We start from the raw sequence: 22,919 nt of genomic DNA, 5'->3' as shown, positions 1-22,919 counted from the left end.
TCGTCTCCTGTGTTTTCCTCATGTTCTTCCTGGTTTCTGGTTTCTGTCACATATACAATTTCTTTCTTAAAAGGAACATAATTGTGAAGACACAGCCTTTTCTAGTATTTTTGATAGAAACAGTAGATTCAAGATTGGCCTGTAATTGACTAATTCTTTAGGATCAAATTGCGGTTCTTAATAAGTGGTTTAATTATAGCCAACTTAAAAGTTTTTGGTACATATTTGTGACATGTCCAGTCTTCGTTTCCTGTTTTTTACTCATGTTCTTCCTGGTTTCTGTTTTGTCACATGTTCCTTTGTTCTAGTTTTCCCACCACTGTCACTCCCAGCGTGTATTATGTTTTGTCAGCTGTGTCTCGTCATGTGTGTCACCTGTTCCCCCTCTGTCATCAGTGTTGGTATTCAAGTTCCTAGTCTTCACTCTGTCTTTGTCCGGTCTCAATGTTACCACCTCGATGTTACTTCGTGTTCTTTGAGTTTTTGGTATAGTGTTAGATGTTTTTGGAATTCCCGTTTGTAAATAAAGATCGTTGTTGTTTGGATGTCTTGCACTCTTCTGCGTCTTGACATCTACACACCCACCGTAACAATATCTGAATATCAAGGATAAATTAATAATATTAAGCAGAGGATCTATGACCTCTGGAAGTATCTCTTTTAATAGCCTAGTCGGTATAGGGTCAAGCATACATGTTGTTGATTTAGATGATTTAACAAGTTTAGCCAATTCTTCTCCTCCTATAGCAGTGAATGAGTCATTTTTCCACATTGTGACACTACAATGCTCTGTCTGAAATGATACTGTAGTAGGCGGCTGCATGGTTATAATTTTATTCCTAATGTTATCAATCTTACTAGTAAAGAAGTTCATAAAGTCATTACTGCTGTGTTGTTTACAAACGTCAGAAGTTGAAGCTTTATTTTTTTGTTAATTTAGCCACTGTATCGAATAAATACCTAGGGTTGTGTTTGTTTTCTTCAAAAAGAGTTGAGAAATAAGCACTGTTATTACTATTATATATTACATTATATATTACTGCTGCCCCATCTGGTGACGCTGTTCTGCACACTTCCTCATCTCATCTCTCTGCTGTAAACATTGGCGTCTCCTGAAACACGGAGCTATTAAACGTACGATTACGATGGCAAATGGTTGGCAAGTGTGTTTTTGTGTATTTTCATATGTATAAAGAATGTGTCCAGTAATATGCTAGCCAGGTGTAGCAATTAGCTCCATATAAAATGCTAAATAATACATTTTAACATAATTTAACATCACAGAATCCCACAGTATGTCGTGATCGAAAGTAAATACAAACACTCACTGGCTTTTTAAAGGGAGTTTAGAGTTAAAATGTAATTTTAATCTTTTATTTTGTGTTATGTAGCTTAATGATCACTGTAGCTCTAATGCACCTGTCACGCCAGGAGCTATATTTTATTTCACATAAGGTACCAACAGCATACTTTTTTTTTTTTTCGTTGTCTGGTTGCCAAAATACTTCAGATAGTAGGTTTTAATGTTAATTGGAATGAATATGGCATTGATGGCCAATCCAGAACGCCTGAATAGGTTATTATGCTTGAATATAAATAAAATACTTAATATAAAAGATTAATGAGGATTAAGTCATTCATGACAGATGTGTGAAACATTCATTGAGTCAAAATAATAGACAATATTAATAGAAATACAGGCCAATAACATAATGATTAGCATCTTCTTTTAGCCTTTGCTAAACACTCACATGACATAGTCTTACAATATGCTTCATAATGCATGATTTTAGAGATTTCATCCTCAGATTTGAAATGAAGCATGGCCACACTTGTGGCTTCACATTAGTTGTGGTTATAAGTTGTTATACTAGAAGTCACATAATATTTTTATACATTTAAAAATATATTTTAATATTTTTTTATTTTTGTTTTAATGTTTGAGCCTATAAATCTTCATATTTAAAGTAATTCTGAGTCTTGAATTGTAAACTCTTAAGCGTTGGCTTTCTAGATATGTTACTGATGTGTCTGCTCATAAAGACTTGCGAGCACCAGGCCTTTTATTTGGGGTATGTCAAAATGCCTCATTTGCCAAAATGGGGGGTGACAGGTAAGGGTTTATACGCCATTAGAGCCTTTATGCTGGCACGAATGGCCCATTTAACAGCGCTTTACAGTAATCCACATATTATCGTGTTTGTATTGGCTTCCTGTCACAATATAATGGGGATTTCATTCAAAAAATTAAGGTAAAAACCTTATGCTATAATCATCCTGTGCATTATTAATGGGGTGGCATTAGAACTATGAAGGATGGCAACACTGAAGCAAGCATCCATGCACGGTTCTTGTGGATTCAAGTAATAATATACATATTCAGTGTATATTCACGGGGCAAACATTTTAATGGTCTATAAAGATAAAGGCCTAGTGCACACCTACATGGGTATTTTTATTACTGGAGTTTTTCCTCTAGTCCAAGTCCAAGTCCCTTTACTTTGGACTCAGTGACAGGTAACAGTATACACAGGTGCAGGGCCGAAGTGGACTGTAATAGCTTCACACGCTTGCTTTACTATTTTGTATTATTGCATTCTGGCGCCTTTGTTCTGCAATACAATGAAATAACTGTATCTGTAGGCAATACATGTGATAAGCGCTGTTAGTGGAGTCCACCGCATAGACTTGACTCACGTAAATCAAAAGGAGATAACGTGGAAAATCATTTTGACTCACGTCAAACAAAGAAGAGAACTGTGTGCACTTTGATTTAAAAAGCCGAAATCTCCGGTTTCACTATCTACACGACAACGCTGTAACCGGAGTTTCTAAAAATCTTCACCCTGGCCGAAGTTTTCAAAAAAAGTCCGGTTTTAGTAACCGGATACAGCGTTTGCGTATGGACGAACAGCCAAACCGCGTAGAAAAAGCTGTGGTTTTGAAAATACCAGTGATCGTGTGGACAGGGCCAAAGACTGTTGTGTGATAGATTTTGCCTGAACCGGATAGCTGGACTGGAAACTTAAAATGAGTACAAGTTCATATCAATATTCATTTATAAAGCATGACAAACAATACAGATTATATATGAATCTAAGCCTCAATGCATCAAGGACTGGTTATTTGATCACCAACACATAGCAACTACATATAAACCACAAGTTGTAGTGCATCTAGATTCAGATCTGGTGCATTCAATCACCAACTAATATTTTCAACAAAAAAAGAAACAAAAATTATAGGTTTTAGTGCAACAAGAGCAACAAAATAAAGTCCCATCTAAAGTCATCAAATATATCATCTCACCAGTATCTAATAACAAAAGCACTGATTGTGACGATAATATATGGTTTACAAGGTATTGACATATGGTCCTTTAAATCATAACTTATAGGTTATACAAATAAATAGGTTTTGACTATTTGATGTTAATGTGAATTTTTTGTTTGTTGAAAAGGCACACTGAACACAACATACCATGGGCATTCTGTCTTATCTGCACCTCCCACTCCCACATTATCTGGCTCTGATTTTCCTTTTCTTTTTAGTAAAAAAAAAAAAAAAAACTATGGATGTCATGTCAACCTTTCATTTCATAGTGTCCCGCAAGACGTAACAAAGTTCTAGCTTTCTAAATGTACACTACACTAAATAGTTTTAAAGTTAAAGTTGTTAAATAGTTAATAAAACATCTCGTCTGTTTCACACATAGCCTGCTCTGTCTGCAGTCCGTATGCGATGCAGGAGCTGCACGAGCCATTGTGCTTTCACACATTTGCAGTGCATAACTTATCCACGGTTGTACACAAACACAACATTTATTCATTATTTTTATTTCGAATCCAAACGTTGTTACTGAACATAATGGCTTTTCAGCATTCCAATACACCCTTTCATTGTCACGTTTAAACGCAGTAGGCCTACATTTAAACAACGGTTTATTCAATTAATTACTTTATATAGCCTATAGCCTACTTTATATTTATATATTACGTTGCTCATGCAAGTGACAAAACATTTAAACATAGCTAGGTCTATGTTAAAATGAAAAAAAAAAAAACATATTACATTGACAAAAAATCTAGTCTTTAATTTTGTTCATTTTTAAATCATTTTACAAGAAATCCTGCAGGTCATAAAGAACTTTGTTCCTCCACCACGAGTGCTCTCCATATTTACCTAAATGTGTAATTTTCCTTGCTTTACCCGAGGCAAAAAGTCATGTGTTGACTTGGAAACAGATTAGACTTTAAATTGTATGTATCTGTGGTGAAATAATTAGATTTTCACTTCAATACATGTTTATTTTATTGGGAACAATGCTCTGTCACTTAAATTCAGCGCGTCAAGCACAGCAAAAAGACTGAGCAGTAAAGATCGCTGCCCTGCTGCAGAAGCACTGACGGACCGCATCCGTGTGCAGTGTGAAAGCTGAAATCCATTAACATGGTTACGGAAAAAATATATACACGCACTGCAGTGCAAACGAACTATGTGTGAAACAGGCGATAGTCATCTATTCGTGATCTCACTAGCTGCGTTGCGGATCACTAAGCAGTTCATAAGAGTCATTTGTTTGGACTACTACTCAATAAAAGAAAGACGTGTTTTCTTGCTTTTATCACATTGAAGCGCTGCTGATGTGAATTGGTAGAGGAAACAATTTATATTTTATACATTGGGAATTTGGGATACGCTGTTGGGGTGGCAGACGGGGTGGCAATGGTCTTTCCTAGGGAGCAGGCAGAATCACTGCGCCAACAACTGGGTGGAGGGAGCAGCTAGTCGTCGCGGTAGGATGTTTTTAATCACCTCCATCTGCTTCTGGGCAACTGAGAACTGCTGGGAGAATTTCTTGATGGCGTCGCCAAAGTGAGACAGACAGGGGGGTTTAAGGAACCAAACTTTGTCAGACTCACGCATATCTGCCAGGTTTAGCCACAGGTGACGTTTCTGGACCACTAGTGTGGACATCACCGACCCAGAGAGCGTGACTTTCGTCACCCAGAGAGCGAGGTCCATCGACGTACGCAGTTCCTGCATAACACCTGGGTTCGAACTTCCCTTGTGCATTAAGAGTGCAGGACAGATGTGGCTTGCCAGTGGCACTGCCATCCCACCATTGAAGGTAGTGAGAGAGGGGAAACCTTGTACAAATTATGGCCCCTTTGGTGCTCCAAACTGTATTTTGGCACCAATTATCTTTGTATGATCTTTGTCTTTAAATGCAAAATGTTTCAAGTGAACTAAAAGTATACTTGCAATAGTTTCACTTTAGTGATTTTCATGTCATTTTTTTATATCAATAATGTATGTTTACATTATAAATGCTAAGCAGGTGTAGCGATGTGAGTCATATAAAATGGTAAATATAACATGTTGTAACATCATATCATCTCAATGTTTGTTAAAAGGGAGTTAAGTGAAAGTGTAATTTTAATATTTTGAATTGTGTTATGCAGCTTGATGCTAACTGTAGCTCAAATGCACCTGTTGTGCCAGGAGCTTTGTCTATTTCACTATCTATTTTATTACAATAATTCACATAAGGTTCCAAGGATATGCTTTTAAGTCTGTTTTCTAGAAATACTTCAGCTAATATGTGGATTACTGTAAAGTGCTGTAAAAATGCCAGAATAAAAGCTGTAATGGTTGAATACAAACAAAAGAATACAAACACAGAATAATGAATATTAAGCCTGAGGTGTAAAACGTTCATTGACTGATACCATTAGAGAATCAATTGAGCTGTTCTCCTCGTCAGACATTAGACTGCAAATGGGTGTTTACAGGCCAATAACATATTTTATTGGCATATTATCTTAGAGTTATCTAAAAACGTCTCAGTTACGCATGTAACCCTTATTCCCTGAAGAAGGGAACTGAGATGTACGTCGGACTTAGACCGACGAATTGGGATCTGATCTCAGAGACCTATCTACTTCGAGTATGTAAAAATGGGCCAATCAGAGATTGGCATGTGATCCGCACATTCCACGCTCCGCCCCGTGGCTCGGGTATAAATAGGAAGTGGAATGGCAGATCAATGCTTTTTTCTGCTGAGGAGCAGACTTAGTGACTGGGCTCCTAGCAGAAGCACAGCACCTGGCGACGGGACGTACGTCTCCGTTCCCTTCTTCAGGGAACAAGGGTTACATACGTAACCGAGACATTCCCTTTCAGTCGGTCACGTTCGACGTACGTCGGACTTAGACCGACAAATTGGGATCCCTATTGAAAACGGCAGTAGGCTGGTCCTGCTTGAGCACACTGGACTGTCTAGTATGGTACGAAGTCAGAGCTCCAAGCAGACCCACTCAGTGTGACTACTGAACGCTGGGAAGTGTGCCCGTCTCGGGAGAAGGTACGCTGCGAAGCCACGTCCTTCAGAGAAAGCCTGGTGGGGGAATACATATAAGGACTAACCTGGCAGGGTAGTGCAACATATGGCAGTCTCTGGGGTGGTTCCAACCTAATTGTAGGGGGGAAAGAACACGCTCAGAGACGACAGAGCTGGCTCTGTCCAGGGAAAGACACGGAGCTAACCGTTAGGGTAGCGAGTACCGTGGAGAATACACATATGGGGTTGCCGTGAGGGAACCGCTACATATGGGACCCAGCCTACAACCACGTTCCACAAGCATATGGGTGCAGGCCTGGCGTCAGATGATCCGCAGCGTCTGACACTGTAGGGGTGACAGAGGAGCTCGACAGGGCTAGCCGTTTTACCGGGGAACACAACTGGAGACAATAGACGCACGTATCCAGCCCAGAGGGCTGGAGTGGCGTTGCAAGCATACACTTAGAACGGGCACTTAGCGCAACTGGCCACTAGGGGAAAGAATGCGGGAAGATACCGGCTCTACACGGAGGCTATAGAATCTAGCGAACATGTTAGGTGTCGCCCAGCCCGCAGCTCTACAAATGTCTTAAGCCAGCGCCCAGGAGGATGCTACACTCCTCGTGGAGTGTGCTCACAACCCGAACGGACAAGGCACGTCTTGGGACTGGTAAGCCAAGACTATAGCATCCAATATCCAGTGGGCTAACCTCTGCTTAGAGACAGCCTTTCCCTTCTGCTGGCCTCCGTAACAGACGAAGAGTTGCTCTGAGGTCCGAAAGCTTTGAGTCCAGTCAATGTAAGCGGACCGGACACAGCAAAGCCAGAGCTGGGTCTGCCTACTCTGAAGGCAGCGCTTGCAGGTCCACTACCTGATCCCAAAAGGGAGTGGTAGGAACCTTGGGCCCATATCCGGGCCGGGATCTCAGGATAACATGAGAGTTACCAGGCCCGAATTCTAGGCACGATTCGTTGACCGAAAGTGCATGCAGGTCCCCTACCCTCTTAATGGAAGCCAATGCGGTCAGAAGCACCGTCTTCATTGACAAAATTTTAAGATCAGTTGACTCCAAAGGTTCGAAGGGAGGGCTCTGAAGTGCTCTGAGCACTAGAGCTAAGTCCCAAGAGGGTATCGAGTTTGGGCGAGGAGTATTTAGTCTCCTCGAACCTCTGAGGAACCTGACGATTAGACCGTGCTTCCCTACGGACTTACCTTCGACTGAGTCGTGGTACGCCGCTATTGCGGCGATGTACATTTTCAGGGTGGAGGGCCTTAGGTCCAACCCGTCTTGCAGGAAGGAAAGAACGACACCAATCGAACACCTTCGGGGGTCTTCCCGACGGGAAGAGCACCACTCAACGAACAGGTTCCACTTCAGAGCATAGAGGCGCCTCGTAGAGGGGGCTCTAGCTGAAGAGATGGTATCTACGACTACTTGTGGTAGTCCATCTAGAACATCCACGTCCCGTCCAGGGACCAGACATGAAGATTCCAGAGGTCTGGACAGGGTGCCATAGCGTGCCCCGTCCCTGAGAAAGAAGGTCCTTCCTCAGGGGAATGGGCCAAGGAGGGGCTGTCACAAAGAGAGTTAGTTCTGGGAACCAGGTCTGGTTGGGCCAGTACGGCGCAACTAGCAAGACCTGCTCCTCGTCCTCCCTGACTTTGCACAGTGTCTGTGCAAGAAGGCTCACTGGGGGAACGCATACTTGTGTAGGCCCTGGGGCCAGCTGTGCGCCAGTGCATCTGTGCCGAGGGTACCCCCGGTCAGGGAATAGTACCACTGGCAATGGGTCGAGTCCGGAGAGGCAAACAGGTCTACCTGTGCGGCCCCAAACTGGTCCCATATCAGCTGGACCGCCTGGGGGTGGAGTCGCCACTCTCCCGAAGGTACTGGCTGCCGAGAGAGAGCTCGTCGGCTGTCGAGTTGAGTGCACCTGGGACATGAATGGGAGCATAGACCACCGTGACCTTTTATGTACGCAACGGCCGCCATGCTGTCCGTACGGACAAGTACATGTTTGCCACGCAGCAGCCCCTTGAGGCGGCGCAGTGCCAAATGTACTGCCAGCAACTCGAGGCAATTGATATGCCAATGCAATTGGGGTTCCGTCCACAGACCCGCAACTGCATGTCCGTTGTACGTGGCCCCTCAGCCCGTGGTAGAGGCATCCGTGAATAGCACAGCATGCCTGGACACTTGTTCTAAGGGCACCCCGGCCCAGAGAAATGTCGTGTCTGACCAAGGACTGAAAGTTTGGCGGCAGTACGGAGTCACTGGGACCCGGTACTGACCGCTCTGCCACTCCCACCTCGGGACTCGGCCATGGAGCCAGTGTTGAAGCGGTCTCATATGAAGCAATCCGAGCGGCATTACCGCAGCTGCAGATGCCATATGCCCCAGGAGCCTCTGAAAGAGTTGTAATGGGACCGCTGTCCTGCCTTTGAACGAATTCAAGCAGTTCAACACCAACCGCATTTGCTCCTCCGTGAGGCGCACAGTCTGGTTGACCGAATCCAGCTCCATACCGAGGTAAGAGATTCTCTGTGTAGGACAGAGCTTGCTCTTCTCTCGGTTGACCCAAAGGCCCAACCTGCTGAGGTGACTGAGCACCATGTCCCTGTGTTCGCACAACTGCTCCCGCGACTGGGCGAGAAAGTTGAGAATGCGAACGCCGCTTTCTCGGAATGGAACAATGGCTGCCTCCGCGAGTCTGATGGTACGGATGAGCCAACGGGACGATCGAGGGAGCTCTAGCCAAGCTCCCAGGGACCGTACCAGCGGGACCAACGGCACCACAGACATACCCGGGGTGGGGCAGCGCAAAGGAGTGCTCTGGCTCGACTCGGGATGCCTGGAGTGTCGCGCGCGTACTCCTGGTACGGACAGGGAGTGGGTGAGAAGGCCCGGAGGCGTCCTCGGAGTCCACTCGGCTGCCTGCTGCCCGAAGGCAGTGAGGTGGGATACTCAGACCCGACTCGGGAGGCCCGTGGGCGGCCCAGAGTGTTGTCTGAGTGTTGTCGGTGGGACAGAGAGTGGGTGAGAAGACCCAGAGGCGTCCTCGAAGCCCACTCTGCTGCCCCCTAGCGAGGGGAGGGGAGGCAGGGAGAGACAAGGCCTGGAGGCGTCGTGAACTGCCAACCTGGCCCTCTTAGGGCCCAGGGAGATAGGAAACTGCTCTTTTTGTGAAAATGTCCGTACCGCCGAGCTCCGGAGAGCTGGCGGCAGATGTAAGAAACCAGTCGGGGCCCCCCAGTCCGGGGGGTAGGGGAGGGATGCGGACATCATCCCCCCTCAGAGCAGCTCCTCTTCTCACTGGGCTGCCTGTCTCAGGGTCGCTTCCCCTTGCGCTTGCCGGCCGGCTTAGCGCCCTGGACAGCTTGGCCGGTGGAGGCTGCTGCTTTGGCTTGGCAGGGGCGGAGGCAGACGCCGGGGGATGCCCTCGGCGACGGGCAAACGGCGGAGCTGCGGCCGGCGATGAGGTGGAGGCAGCAACGTGTCGCCGGGGCAGGATGTTTTTAATAGCCTCCGTCTGCTTCTGGGCCGCCGAGAACTGCTGGCCATCCTCGATGGCGTCGCCGAACAGGCCGGCCTGGCAGATCGGGGCATTCAAAAAATCTCACCTTGTCCGCATCTCTCATATCTGCCAGGTTCAGCCACAGGTGGCGTTCCTGGATCACCAACGTGGCCATCGCCCGACCCAGGGAGCGTGCGGTGACTTTCGTCGCCCATAGGGCGAGGTCTGTCGCGGCACGCAGTTCCTGCATAATGCCCTGGTCGGAACTGCCCTTGTGCAGTTCCATGAGCGCGTTGGCCTGGTAGAGCTGCAGGAGCGCCATGGCATGCAATGCTGATGCGGCTTCTCCACAGGCTGTGTAAGCCTTGCCCGTTATACCGGATGAGAACTTACACGCCCGGGAGTGGAGGCGCGGGGCACCCCGCCAGTCCGCAGCAGTCTTGGTACACAGATGCATCGCCACTGACCGCCGTTACCCACGTAACCCTTTGCCGCACCACCATCGAGGGCAGTGAGGACGGAGGAGTCTGTCAATCGCACGCGAGCACCATACGGCGCTGCCCACGACTTCGAGATCTCCTGATGCACTTCCGGGAAGAAAGGCTCCGGGGCAGGGCGCTGAGAATCAACACGGGCCGTCCCGAGAAACCAATCATCCAACCGAGAAGGTTCAGGACACGGTCGAGCTCCACACTTGCAGCGGCCTGGGAAAGCATATCCGTAAGCTCTGGGTCAGACTCGGGCAGCACTGTCACACCCGAATGGGGCAAGGCAGCCGAATCCTCATCCTCAGAGCCCATTAGACTGAAAGAGAACTCACATTACATTGTCTTAGAAAATTGTTCATAAAATTCATCGTTTTAGAGATATCATAAGATTTGAAATGAAGCATAACCAAACTTGTGGCTTCACTATAGTTGTGATTATAAGTTGTTATACTGCATTCACATAATATTTTTATACATTTAAATATATTTTCCTAATATTTTTGTTTTAATGTTTGAGCCTATATCTCCATATTAATAAGAGTCTGAGTAATTCTGAGCCTTCAGCTGTAAACTCTCAAGTGTTGGCTTTCTAGAAATATCATTTTCTATCGTTGCATCCAGCAGTTGCTGAATAAAAAAAAAGATAAAAAGACTTTGACCTATTAAATATAATTACAATAAACACACTACCGTGAAAATATATGGTTTATCGGTGTTCTTCAAGCCCTCTCATGGATTTTCATAAGAATAAAGTAAATTTATAATGCAATTCTGATCTACATAGCATTAAGCCTTGTGCATCCTTATTTACATTTTTGTCTTTTTCAGTTTTGTTTTTTTGATAACTTTGCCTGTGGTAATGCTAACTGCATACAATTTGCCACAGGTGTGTATTTTTATTTAAATGTTAATAGTTAACCACCATTTCCTTTATAAAAAACTATTTTGCACTAGGTACACAAAATACTCCCACTCAGGCCCTTTAGGACAAAAATGTCCACATTGAAACCCATTAAAACTGCTATTTTTAATCCTGTTGCCATTTAACTATACAATTATGCAATCTTTGTTAATAGGCTTTTATTCTGTTGGCAAGGCTTCAAAATTTAAGTTTTTACTATTATTTACTAGATGGTGCCATTTTTTCAGGTTTGGCGTATATAAAGCAAATACTCACTTTATTCCTGTTTTTTGTTAATGCACATTTTAAAGCCAATTTGATAAGTTATGCAGCTATAACTGTGTGGGTGCGTTGGTATGGATGTCAAAAAATTGTGTGTAGGTGTGCATGTGTGTGGTTGTAATATTTGAGAGAGAAAAACTCAACTGAAAATCACAAATCCAACCGCTGTGCATCAGTGTAGTTTTGCTGGCATCTAATGGGGAAAAGTTGGCACTGCACCCAAACAAAATCTTACTGAGAGCTCATTTTTTGAGATATCAACCTCAAATTTGAAACACAACTTTTTTAGATTTATGGCTTTGATTTTCTTGTTTTAGAGCTCAACATGTTTTTAAAAATATATATATTTATAAAATATTATTCATACATTGTAACAGTTTTACTGTTACTTTTGTCCCATTAGCTTGTGGTGCATGCAATATTTGATTATGCCACTAGGGAGTGCTCTAGCCACTGAACTACCTGTTAGCATAAATAGGAGAAGAGAAGAAGCAGGAGGGAGGAAGGATGTGTTAACCACATGGTGATACCTTCTCAGAAGATTAGCTTGTGTTTGTACCCGGTTTTGAGGAACTTCTAGTTCTTGAACTCAAATAGGGTTCCTTGAGTAAGCATGAGGAAACTGCTCAACTAAATAAGAACTTGTACAAAGAACTATTGAGATTCAACAATGCCCTGAACATCCAGTGTTCTCTGTATGAAATACTTCAGCTTATCTACAGCTACTAGGAGTCCTGGTCACTGGCTGATGTGGATTCATCAGTAATGATCTCAAGTACTGTTCCATCTCACTAACAAAGACTGAGCTCTTCGTAGCCAAGGAGTTACTATAAAAGACAGAACTTTTGGGGGGGTTCATTTGCATCTGGACATTAATGTGTTGTGTATCTGAGGGTATGGTGATTGGAAAATAAATGACTCATTGAAACGTAGAAGTCTCTGGTCCCTTAATTGTTTATGTAACAACTAGAGTGCTTTTAAAGGCCGATGTTACAACATCATTTTCATAAACTTCTATGACTTTTTTTTGGTTCCACTTTTTAAACTTTTTTGACTTCAACAATAATCTGCCAAGGGTCTTCTTTAAAATAATAATATTCTCTCCTTCATTCAGTGATAAGAAACCACTTCAGATCCCAAATTGAATTTATTTCAAACATTCAACTGTTTGGGGTAAAACATGTAATGTTTAGCACATTTTGCTTTTCATATGCACATCATAAGGTTCTCAAACTCATAGCCCTTGCAGAGATGGAGCAGCATTTAATGAACAGATCGAGCCACTCTAATCACATTCTTTAGCACAGTATAAATATTTGGACAAACATTTATTTAGACATTTAGCAATGGAAGTTTTTCTACCTTCCCATATAGCTGATTTCCTATTTCAGTACGTTTCAGTCAATTTCACACATTTTAGTCTGGCAATTGTTCAACTAGTAAAATGTGTAGAAGTCTATGTAATGATAACATGTTAACTAATATAAGTGACAATAAATGACTTGCTGATGATATCCTCCATTGGGTCAAGTCACACAGTTCTTCTTTTTCTGAGGGAAATTCAAGGCCTATTCCTCACAGCATCTTCATTTAAACTTGATGAAAAGCAGAGCAAAGATGGCAGAAGGCATACCGGTTTGTTTTCTTTATTTTACAAAAGCACAATGCTTTGTTGTTATTGTGAGTGTACACAAATAAAAGTAGACACTTTGTTAACAATTTTGAAAGATGTATTACTCGGTAATTCCAGTTTGACAAAAATGACAGAGAATTTTGGCAGCTATGTGAAAATAAATTTACCAAAACATGCCAGGCTGTCAGTGTGTTAGTCGACCACAGAAGGTTAAATACACATTAAAGGAACACGCCAACTTTTTGGGACTTTGGCTTATTAAGTGTATCCCCCAGAGTTAGATAAGTCCATATATATCATTCTCATCTCTGTGCATCCCATAACTCATTCTGACACGCACTCCCACTAGCCTAGCTTAGCACAAAGACTGGAGGTATATGGCTTCAGCTAGCCTATACTGCTCAAAAAGTGACAAAATAATGCCAACATTTTCCTATTTACATGTTGCAATGTGTATAGTCACAGCGTGTACAAATAACAAGGTTACATGAGACACAGCTATCTTATAAACATATACATACTGTGGACTATATTCTCAGAAGGCGCAGCACTGCTCCACTTCTGCGGAGTGTGGAGTGATTTGCTCGCAGCACATCGGAAGCCCCGCGGTGAGAAGCAGAGAGTTCGCTCAGAGTTGGAATAATTGCTAGATAGTTTACAATCATGGGTGTTCGCTGTATTGTGAAGGCCCGCAACAATAAACAGGGGAGACCAGGTAATACAATGATATTCCATAGAATTCCAACCCAAAACGCTGACCTGATGAATCGATGGCTACTTCTGGATATAGACCCAAACACACCTGTAGCCATCATCAAGTGCTATCGGGTTTGCTCTGAACATTTCACAGAGGATGACTATTTCAGAAAAAAAAACATGAAACGTGTGCTGAAGCATACGGCCATCCGATGGATAATATAGACAGGACAAAGCAGATCACCCACGGCTGCGGTAAGTGTTCCGTTATGTTTTTTAGATGCGTAAGTTAGCCTACTGTAACAGAGTCGTTAGCTAGATCTAATAACGTTTATGACACTGTTACATGAATAGGGTGGCTACTACTGTATTGGACTTTTTCCCGTGCTCCATGTATCCCCTGTAATGTTAGTATTGTGTTGTCATGAACGCGCTCTGTCACAGTAACAAATGAGCGGTGCTAGAGGTAATTCTCTGGACTGTAGCATTTACCTTGCTAATGAATTGGAGGGGGGATTGTCAGTTTTAATTCAGGCAGTTCAATTTTTGTCTGGGTTCATTGTCCAAAAAAAAACACAAAAAAACATATTTTTTAATTTATTATTATATATATTATAAAAATCACTTACTTGGTGGACAGCTGTCCATTAGGTTCACTTGGTATGGGGCGTTTCTTCCAGTTGATTTTGTCACAACGGGAGAAAAAAATCAACAACTGCCGGGTGTATTAGGGACATTTCCACACATATTGTGTTTGTTCTGATTCTCCCCTCAACCTCAGTCTGATCGGCGTTTTGTCTATTTGCTTCCAAAGTTTGTAACTCCTCGTCTGTGTATTCTGGCTCAAAAAGATATGGTTCCAGGTTTTGGTTTAATGCCAAGTAAAAATCCTCTGACAATTCCTCAGAATCAGAATCATGATCAACAGTCACGTTCGTCACTAGCTACAGTCACGCTGGTTTTGTTTACGGAAGGAACACCGCGGGGCTTCTCATGTGCTGCGAGCAAATCACTCCACACTCCGCAGAAGTGGAGCAGTGCTGCGCCTTCTGAAAATATAGTCCACAGTATGTATATGTTTATAAGATAGCGGTGTCTCATGGAACCTTGTTATTTGTACACGCTGTGACTATACACATTGCAACATGTAAATAGGAAAATGTTGGCGTTATTTTGTCACTTTTTGAGCAGTATAGGCTAGCTGAAGCCATATACCTCCAGTCTTAGGCTAGCAGGAGTGTGTGTCAGACTGAGTTATGGGATGCACGGAGATGAGAATGATATATATGGACTTATCTAACTCTGGGGGATACACTTAATAAGCCAAAGTCCCAAGAAGTTGGCGTGTTCCTTTAACATTAACAAGGCAGAACCTTGAACTGAGGAAAACTGAGTGCTTAAATACACATGGAATGATAATCAACCAAACAGGTGTGCACAATCAGAAACAACATACAATGAGAACTAAGGCAAAAGGTGACAGAAAAATCTGAATATGACAATGAAACTAAATAAGACAAGGTGGTATGCATCGTCTCCACTGACCTTCACTGATATTCACACAGGTCTCCTTGTTGACGATCCCAAGATGGTGGCACTTATGATGTCCCTGAAGCAGCCGAGCTGGATCTACTGTACATGTTTGTGGTTGGCAACCCTAGCTGCAGTGAATGCACAGGTAAGTGCACTTCCTCAGACAAAATGTGTAAACAGATGCATTTCATGAAATTAAATCTTAATGATTTTATAAACTATTCTTTCAAAAATAGGAAGATCTACAACCAAAACCTGACGACACAAAATATCCAGGTAAGATCGAATTGTTACAAAATGTGAATATGCTATCAACAATATCACAGGGACAGATTCAAAATCACTAGAAGGACAAATTGTCTCAGGTTACGTATGTGACGTATAAGACGCTGCGTCATGTAATTGACGCTATGGGAATGCCTGCTGCGGAAACTGTGTCTGAAGCACATGCGCCAAAAAACACATAAATTCTGAGGTCCGGTGACATAGTGTGATGTGTCAGCGAGTCATAAATAGGCACATATGATACAGAATACCCAAATTAGAATTGTCTGAAAGAAGACTGCATCTTGCTACGGCAATTCAAGTGGTCAAGGAATGGCTGGTCATACAATGTTCTTGTGCTGGGAGCTCTGGAATTTAAAGCTGTCTCAACATCCTCAGTTGAGAGATCGGAATCTATGAGCTGTTACCTTTCACTGTGGTCTCACACGGCAAGCGTGAGCTTAAAGGGTTAGTTCACACAAAAATGAAATTTATTTCATTAATGACTCACCACGATGTTGTTCCACACCCGAAAGACATCCGTTCATCCTCGGAACACAGTTTAACCTGTTAAGCTGATTTCTAAATTTTGAAAAAATCCTAAGAAATGTATACTCAGACTAAAACAAATACAGTTTGTGAATCCTTTGCACTAAAAGCATAATTATGGTCTCATTTGAAAGCAGACACCTGGCAGTTTACTGTAAAGTCAAAATGATAATATTTTTTATAATAAAAAAAAGCTATAATAAGCTTCAAAGTTTTGTAAAGTTATTAGAAATTTATTTGTATGAAATATCTTTATGAAAATAAAATTGAAGTGGGCCTTGGAGAAATCTAGAAATGCACTACAGCTAAAGCCACAAGTCTGACCATGTTATATTTCAGATCTGAAGATGATCAGTCTAAAACTCTGAATTTTATTAAACGTTTTACAAGATCGTTTCATGTGATTTTATTTTGAGATATCTCTAAAATATCAACTGATGTTTATTGCCATGTCTTCTCAGCTTTCATTCTATTTTGCCTCTATTGTTTAGAGGTGCAAATTAACTGCCCCATTCAGTTTGTCTCCCCAACACACATTCACACTTCTGCGGACTGGTTATGGCTCTAATTATTATTCTTTTGTCTGCATTATAATTACTAACGATTCTCTATTCAAACTGTTCTATTCAAACCTCATTTCTAAATCAAACCTCTCACTTTACCCTCACTGAGACTCTATTGAATGCATTTCGTCCAAATAAGCATTTCAGTAGTTTTACATTTAGAAAATGTTCATAAAAATAAAGTATTTACTCAGTGGCAGGTGCATCTAGGGCAAGCTAGCATGTTAGCTTAGCACACCAGCAAAACAACAATTTATACGATTAAAATCATGTTTTATTCAAAACTTGCTTCATATCACTTTATAATTTATAAGTCGAGTGTTTTATATAACAATATGTGATCTCATATAGCTTCGGGTCAAAAAATCTGACAGAAAATATACAATGCTAAAAGCTATGTGGAATAGCATTGCATTATAAATATCATCTATTATGAAACCACCCAACATGGCATAAAGAACACAGACCAACCATATATTGCCGCGATTGTGTGTTTATTGTCTTAAAACGTGTCTATCTGCATAAAATAGCGATATAACGATCTCAGGGAAGTTGTTTTGGTAATGTCAGATACTTCCTGAATGTCACATGGTGTGTCTGTTCTTCATGTGTTCCACATGAGGTGCATTTTCAGTAGTACAGCTTTCCAGCGCCCTCCGGCTGCCAGAATGAATTGAAAACACAGCATATCACAGTCTACTGCTCTCATAATCACACATCCGCGGATTTTGGATAAAGATTGAATAAATAATACTTCTCTGTATAGAAATTTGACTCAAACATGTGAGAATCTATCAATATTTCTCCACATCTGCACACATTTGAAGTAAAAACCCTGAGGGAAGTTGTTTTGTCGAGTGTCTTCATGACGACCAAAGAGGAGTATTTTATGAATGGGAGCAAATGACGCGCATATTACAATCAAAAGGTAGCGACGCCCAAGATCATATTCATAACTCCTGGCACATATTAACACATTACGGTCATTATAAGACTTTGAGAATAAAACAGAGGTAACAAAATTAAACTTTAGTCTTAGATCTTTTTAATGATGTATAGTTTGTCAAGGTAATTACTTACATCTGATAGTAATTTTGAGCTAATTTAAGCAAAGAGAGTTTCAGTGCGTCACCGTCCTCGTGACGGTTATCAGGTTAAGATATTTTAGATTTAGTCCGAGGGCTTTCTGTCCGTTGAATGTAAGTGTATGCACACTTTGCTGTCCACGTCCAGAAAGGTAATGAAAACATAATCAAAGTAGTCCATATGTGACATCAGTTGGTTAGTTAGACTCGTTTGAAGCATCAAAAATGCATTTTGGTCCAAAAATAACAAAAACTACTACTTTATTCAGCATAGTCTTCTTTTCTGTGTTCCTCAAATAAAGAATCAAACGGTCAAGAATCAATGTATTGATTCATGATTAGGATCACCAATGTCACGTGATTTCAGCAGTTTGACACACAATCCGAATCATGAATTAATATGCCGATTCATGACCATTTGATTTCTTTAAAGACTGGTGAGATTTCTAACTTGTAGACCCTCTTATGTATTATCAGCACTAGGAAGACACAAATGTAATAAAATAGATTTTATTAACAAATAATAAACAAGAATAACTAATACAACTTCTAAATGAATACAACGAATGATAAAGGAATAAAGTGCATACAATGGATAAAATATATGTGATTGAGTGTGGCTAAGAAAGAGTTACTTTATGTTACTTATGGAAAGATAAACTGTTGTTTCTCTGAAACTAAGCTGAAGAACCTTATTATGCATCAAACACATAAACAAAAGATTATTTGTTATTAACTAGCATCAGTCACATTGCCTCTAATGTAAATTAAGAAGTCATATACTGATAATATACAACAATGCCAAGGTCTCTAGAAAGAGGTTTGGTTAAGTGATATTTACGTTCCACGTGGTTTAGAAAGCAGTCCGATTGTATGACTCCTTCCACTGGTTTTGCTGGGAGACAATGCAGTGGGGAAAGGAGCTGGAATACATTTCAACAGCCTTGAACACGAAGATCGGGAAGCTGACCAAAGGGTCCTAAAATCTGCAACACGCAGATGAGGCCCTGAAGTAGGTGCAGAAGGTCCTTAACCTGGAACACGCAGATGAAGAAACCTTGAAGTGAAGGTTTGCTCCCCTGAGCTTAACCCTGTTGCAAATGTCTCTGTGTCTTCTGCCTCTTTGGGCCAGACACTCAGAAGTTGGTCAATAATCTCTGGTCTCTCTAGCATGGAGACTTGGGATGGACGTGCTGTAGTTAATTAGTTAATAGTTATGTGAACGTAGTGTTGGTTAATGTCTCTTTCCTCACAGGCTGGAGGCTCAGAATGTTGTATCTGTTGCTGCCTCACAAGCTGTAGACTCAGATCCTCAGATCTTGTGTTGATTCTCTCTGGTTAAACCAGAAGCTCAGAACTTGGTTGCTCTGTCACAGTCTCATCCTCTCCGGACAGACTCAGAACATGGTGAACTGTTTGTCTCTCTTGAGGGGAGACTCAGAACAAGGAGTGTCTGTTGAAAGGATACCTTTATCCCTTTCCGGTGAGGAGGAGATTGCAATGTGGCGTTTCTCCATTCCACTGTTGCGATTGGCTGCTGGCATCAGAGGGGGCACACAGTATGGCCCACCCTTCTTTCCCCTGTGGAACTCATTTGCATGCTGTACACAGCTAGAAGTCTTTAAAGTGTCTGTAAAGTTTATCAATGCATTTCTCACTTTCCAAACCACCATCAGAATACCATTGGCCATATACTAAACAAATAGACACCAAACATGCTGGAAAAATATTGAACTGTTATGTGTTCATTCATTTGTTCATTAACAGCTGATACAGTGTAAGATGTTGTATTACAGATTGCTGTCACTGAGAATGCTTATTTTTTCTGAATAAGTATGAAATTGATGTGTGTAGTTTGCATTAGTCTTAAGGTTTCCAAACATAGTTGTGAATGGATTTGGATGGATCATTTTGGTCTTTCTTTGTTTCACTCACTACTGCTGAAGTCCTGAGGAATGTTTGTAGCTGTCACAAACCAGGACATTAGGGATCAGTCTCTATCTGGGTGAAGGGCAGTAACTGCATGTGGACCAATGATAAGTCCTATCCTTCTTGGGCTTGGTACCAGAGGTCTTCTTCTTGCCCTCAAAGAGGTGTCTGGCTGTTGTTTGAGCATCTTTATCTGTTGGCGTGGGACATTTTGTTTGTGCTAGTCCAACAAGATCCAATCAAAATACAGCAAACCTTTGTCCACTGTTATGGGCAAAGAGAAGCCCGGCCATAACCTGGGCCCTGGAATGTGCTGTCCACTACAAGTATATCATCTAGATAAATGAAAACGAAAATGTTAAGCATATCTCTCAAGACATCATTAACCAGAGCCTGGAAAACCACAGTAGCGTTGACAAGCTCGAACGGTAGGCCCCGATATTCGAAGTGTCCTAGGAGTATATACAATGTGGTCTTCCATTTTTCCCCCCCTCTCTAATTAGATGGTATGCGTTGCGGCAATCTAATTCGTGAAAACCTTAGCTCCCTGCAAGATCTCGGAAGCAGAAGACATAAGCGGCAAGGGGTATCTGTTCTTGACATTTATGTTGTTTAGCCCACAATAATCTATCCAGTGACACAGACAGCCGTCTTTCTTTTTCACAAACAGGAACCCCGCTGCGGCGGGAAAAGAGGACCGAGTAATAGTACCGGCAGCGAGTGGGTCAGCAAGATATTTCTCGAGCGCTTGGCCATTGATCAATACTGCAATCATAATGTCGATGGGGAGGAACATCACACGCAGATCATGGTACTCCTCTGGCATTCCAGACAAATCCAGGTTCCTCCTGAAACACAGAAACAGAAGAAACAGGGAACAGCAGATACTAAACACTTAACATGACAAGACAAATTCCTCCCCTTAACCCAGTCAGTATGGGGATTATGTTCGGTCACCAGGGGTTCTCTGACACGAAGAGACAAAGTGGTCAGTGGCTCTGCAGTAAAGGCACAGTCAGTTGATGATGCAGCGCTGATGTTCAGCAATGGATATGCGGATGCCTCCAAGTTGCATGGGCTCAAACACCGAAGGTGACGCTGGTGAGACCACAGCTGCCGGTTGGGTTACCCGCTGCTTGGAGACCACGCCATGAGCTTGTCGGCGTACCCCAAAGCGCTTATCAAGGCGAATTGCCAACTTGGCTAACTGATCCAGCTGGAAAAGAGGCTCGCGGGCATAAATCTCTATCTTCAAATCCGCATTTAAACTTTCATAGAAACAAGCAACCAGGACTGGTTCGTTTCACTCACATGTGGCCGCTAACGTGCAGAATTAAATTATGTAGTCCGCGACACGACAGCCTCCCCTGACGCAGCACTGCAAGAAGTCGGAAGCCTCTCGTCCATGGACTGAGTGGTCGAAAATCTCCTCTTTGAATATGGTGAACCGTTGGCAGCATATGGCATCTGCCTCCCAAACGGTAGTTCCCCAGTCACGTGCGCGACCCGTCAACAGTGAAACCACAAATGCCACCTTGGCCCGCTCCTCTGCATAAGTAGTAGGCTGGAGAGAGAAGACAACCTCTCACTGGGTTAGGAATGCTCGGCACTCAGTGGGCTCACCCGCATAATAAGGAGAATTGTTCACCCTAGCTTCGAGGGAAGTGTGTGGACCTTGCAGTGACAGCTATTTCTGATGGAGTTGATGGACCCTTGAGGATAAATCCGTCACCTGTAATGCCAAACTGCTGACAGCCTATCTGGCGGCAGATAACTCTTCCTTGTGTCTGCCGAGAATGGCTCCCTTTGGCTCGACCACCGAACGAAAAGGTCCTGCCCCCAATGGGTTCATAACTTGGTCGGATTTTTCGGTCAATGCAAACAGAGGACCCAAGAGTGAAGGCAGATTAAACACAAATTTATTTGCAGAAAAGGAACCAAGGCAGTCAGCCGTGCAGAGGATGCTGAACTGGTGACAAATGTAAAGTCTATAACAGGTCGGTGTGTGGTCCGGGCTCTGTAGCTGGCAGGCTGTTAGCGAGGTAGTCTCCCTCAGTCGACCCACACCGAACTGCTGGTAACAGCGAAGCCAGCCATGAACAGCAATAAGGCTGGGCAGAAAACAGATATGACGAGCAGCACCAGATGGGACAGGACAGGATGGGACAAGACAATCTCTTCTACAAAGGTGAAGAGTAGTGATGTTAACAGTGACACCAAAGCTCTGAAGCATGTGTCAAAAAAATGAAACTATTTTCTGTGAAGCTTTGTATCGATGCTTGATTCGTTCTATCAAAACCACGTGACCAATGACGTCCGAAGCTTCATTTCACAAACACCCACGTGACTGATTCAGAAAGGTTTAAAAATGCGCGACACAGGGCGTGCCCTTGTGGGTTGTTGAGGTGTATTACGTTGCATTGAGCGGGTTTTTTGTATTGCGCGAGTTTGTTATGGAACCTGCTGCAAAGAGAGGGCGTTCTGAAATGTGGGAACACTTTCATTTGATTTCGCCCAATAAGGTTGATCATTTAGTTGGCTTTTGTTCTGCCGCCTATATTTATTTATTTATTTATTTATTTAATCCGCACTAGCCTATGACTTCATACATTAGAGACATAGGCCTATCCTTCTATAATCATGTGAAAGTGTGTGTGTGTGATTTTTCCTTGTGTGCATGCATTTATTTAGCATACTTCCTTTATTCGTGAGTTTTATTAGTTTACAAACAGGAAAAATGTTCACATTCACAATACAAAATCATATCTTTATTGGTTTAAGTTACTAGGAGTATGCAATGGAACAGATTGTGTCATATAATGTCATATATAATATATTGATCAATTCATTAATTTATTAATCAATACATTAATTCACTTTTTGCTTCTAGATAATGCGTCGGTTGCAAAACATTTTGCGACACAGCGCTTTCCCTCACTTTCACCAACAGAGGTCCTCATTGAGCTCTGACTTGAAAAGCTTCGAGTAATGAACCTTTTTCTGATACAACTGTGCTGAAAGCTTCACTGGTTCAGAAAGCTTCACTTCGCCATCACTAGTGAAGAGTAGACAACAAATTAAACGAGGAACACAGGTACACGTAGCCACAACGAGCAATAATCTGACAAGAAGCAGAA

The 22,919-nt window shown here is 42.5% G+C and overlaps 1 protein-coding gene across 2 annotated transcripts in view; it reads left to right on the top strand.

The window, feature by feature from the left end:
• LOC137091673 (cytolytic toxin-alpha-like) overlaps positions 1-22,919 on the top strand; it is a 106,950-nt gene that overhangs the window by 14,601 nt on the left and 69,430 nt on the right. For both annotated transcript variants that reach the window (XM_067456309.1, XM_067456310.1), the window contains exons 2-3: positions 15,425-15,537; positions 15,629-15,668. In XM_067456309.1, coding sequence (XP_067312410.1) covers positions 15,448-15,537; positions 15,629-15,668 — 130 coding nt within the window. In that variant the 5' untranslated portion in view covers positions 15,425-15,447. The remainder of the gene's footprint in view (positions 1-15,424; positions 15,538-15,628; positions 15,669-22,919) is intronic.

This window comes from Pseudorasbora parva, chromosome 10, assembly GCF_024679245.1.
Source record: "Pseudorasbora parva isolate DD20220531a chromosome 10, ASM2467924v1, whole genome shotgun sequence".
Taxonomy (NCBI): Eukaryota; Metazoa; Chordata; class Actinopteri; order Cypriniformes; family Gobionidae; genus Pseudorasbora; species Pseudorasbora parva.
This window is presented reverse-complemented; position numbering and strand designations above follow the sequence as displayed.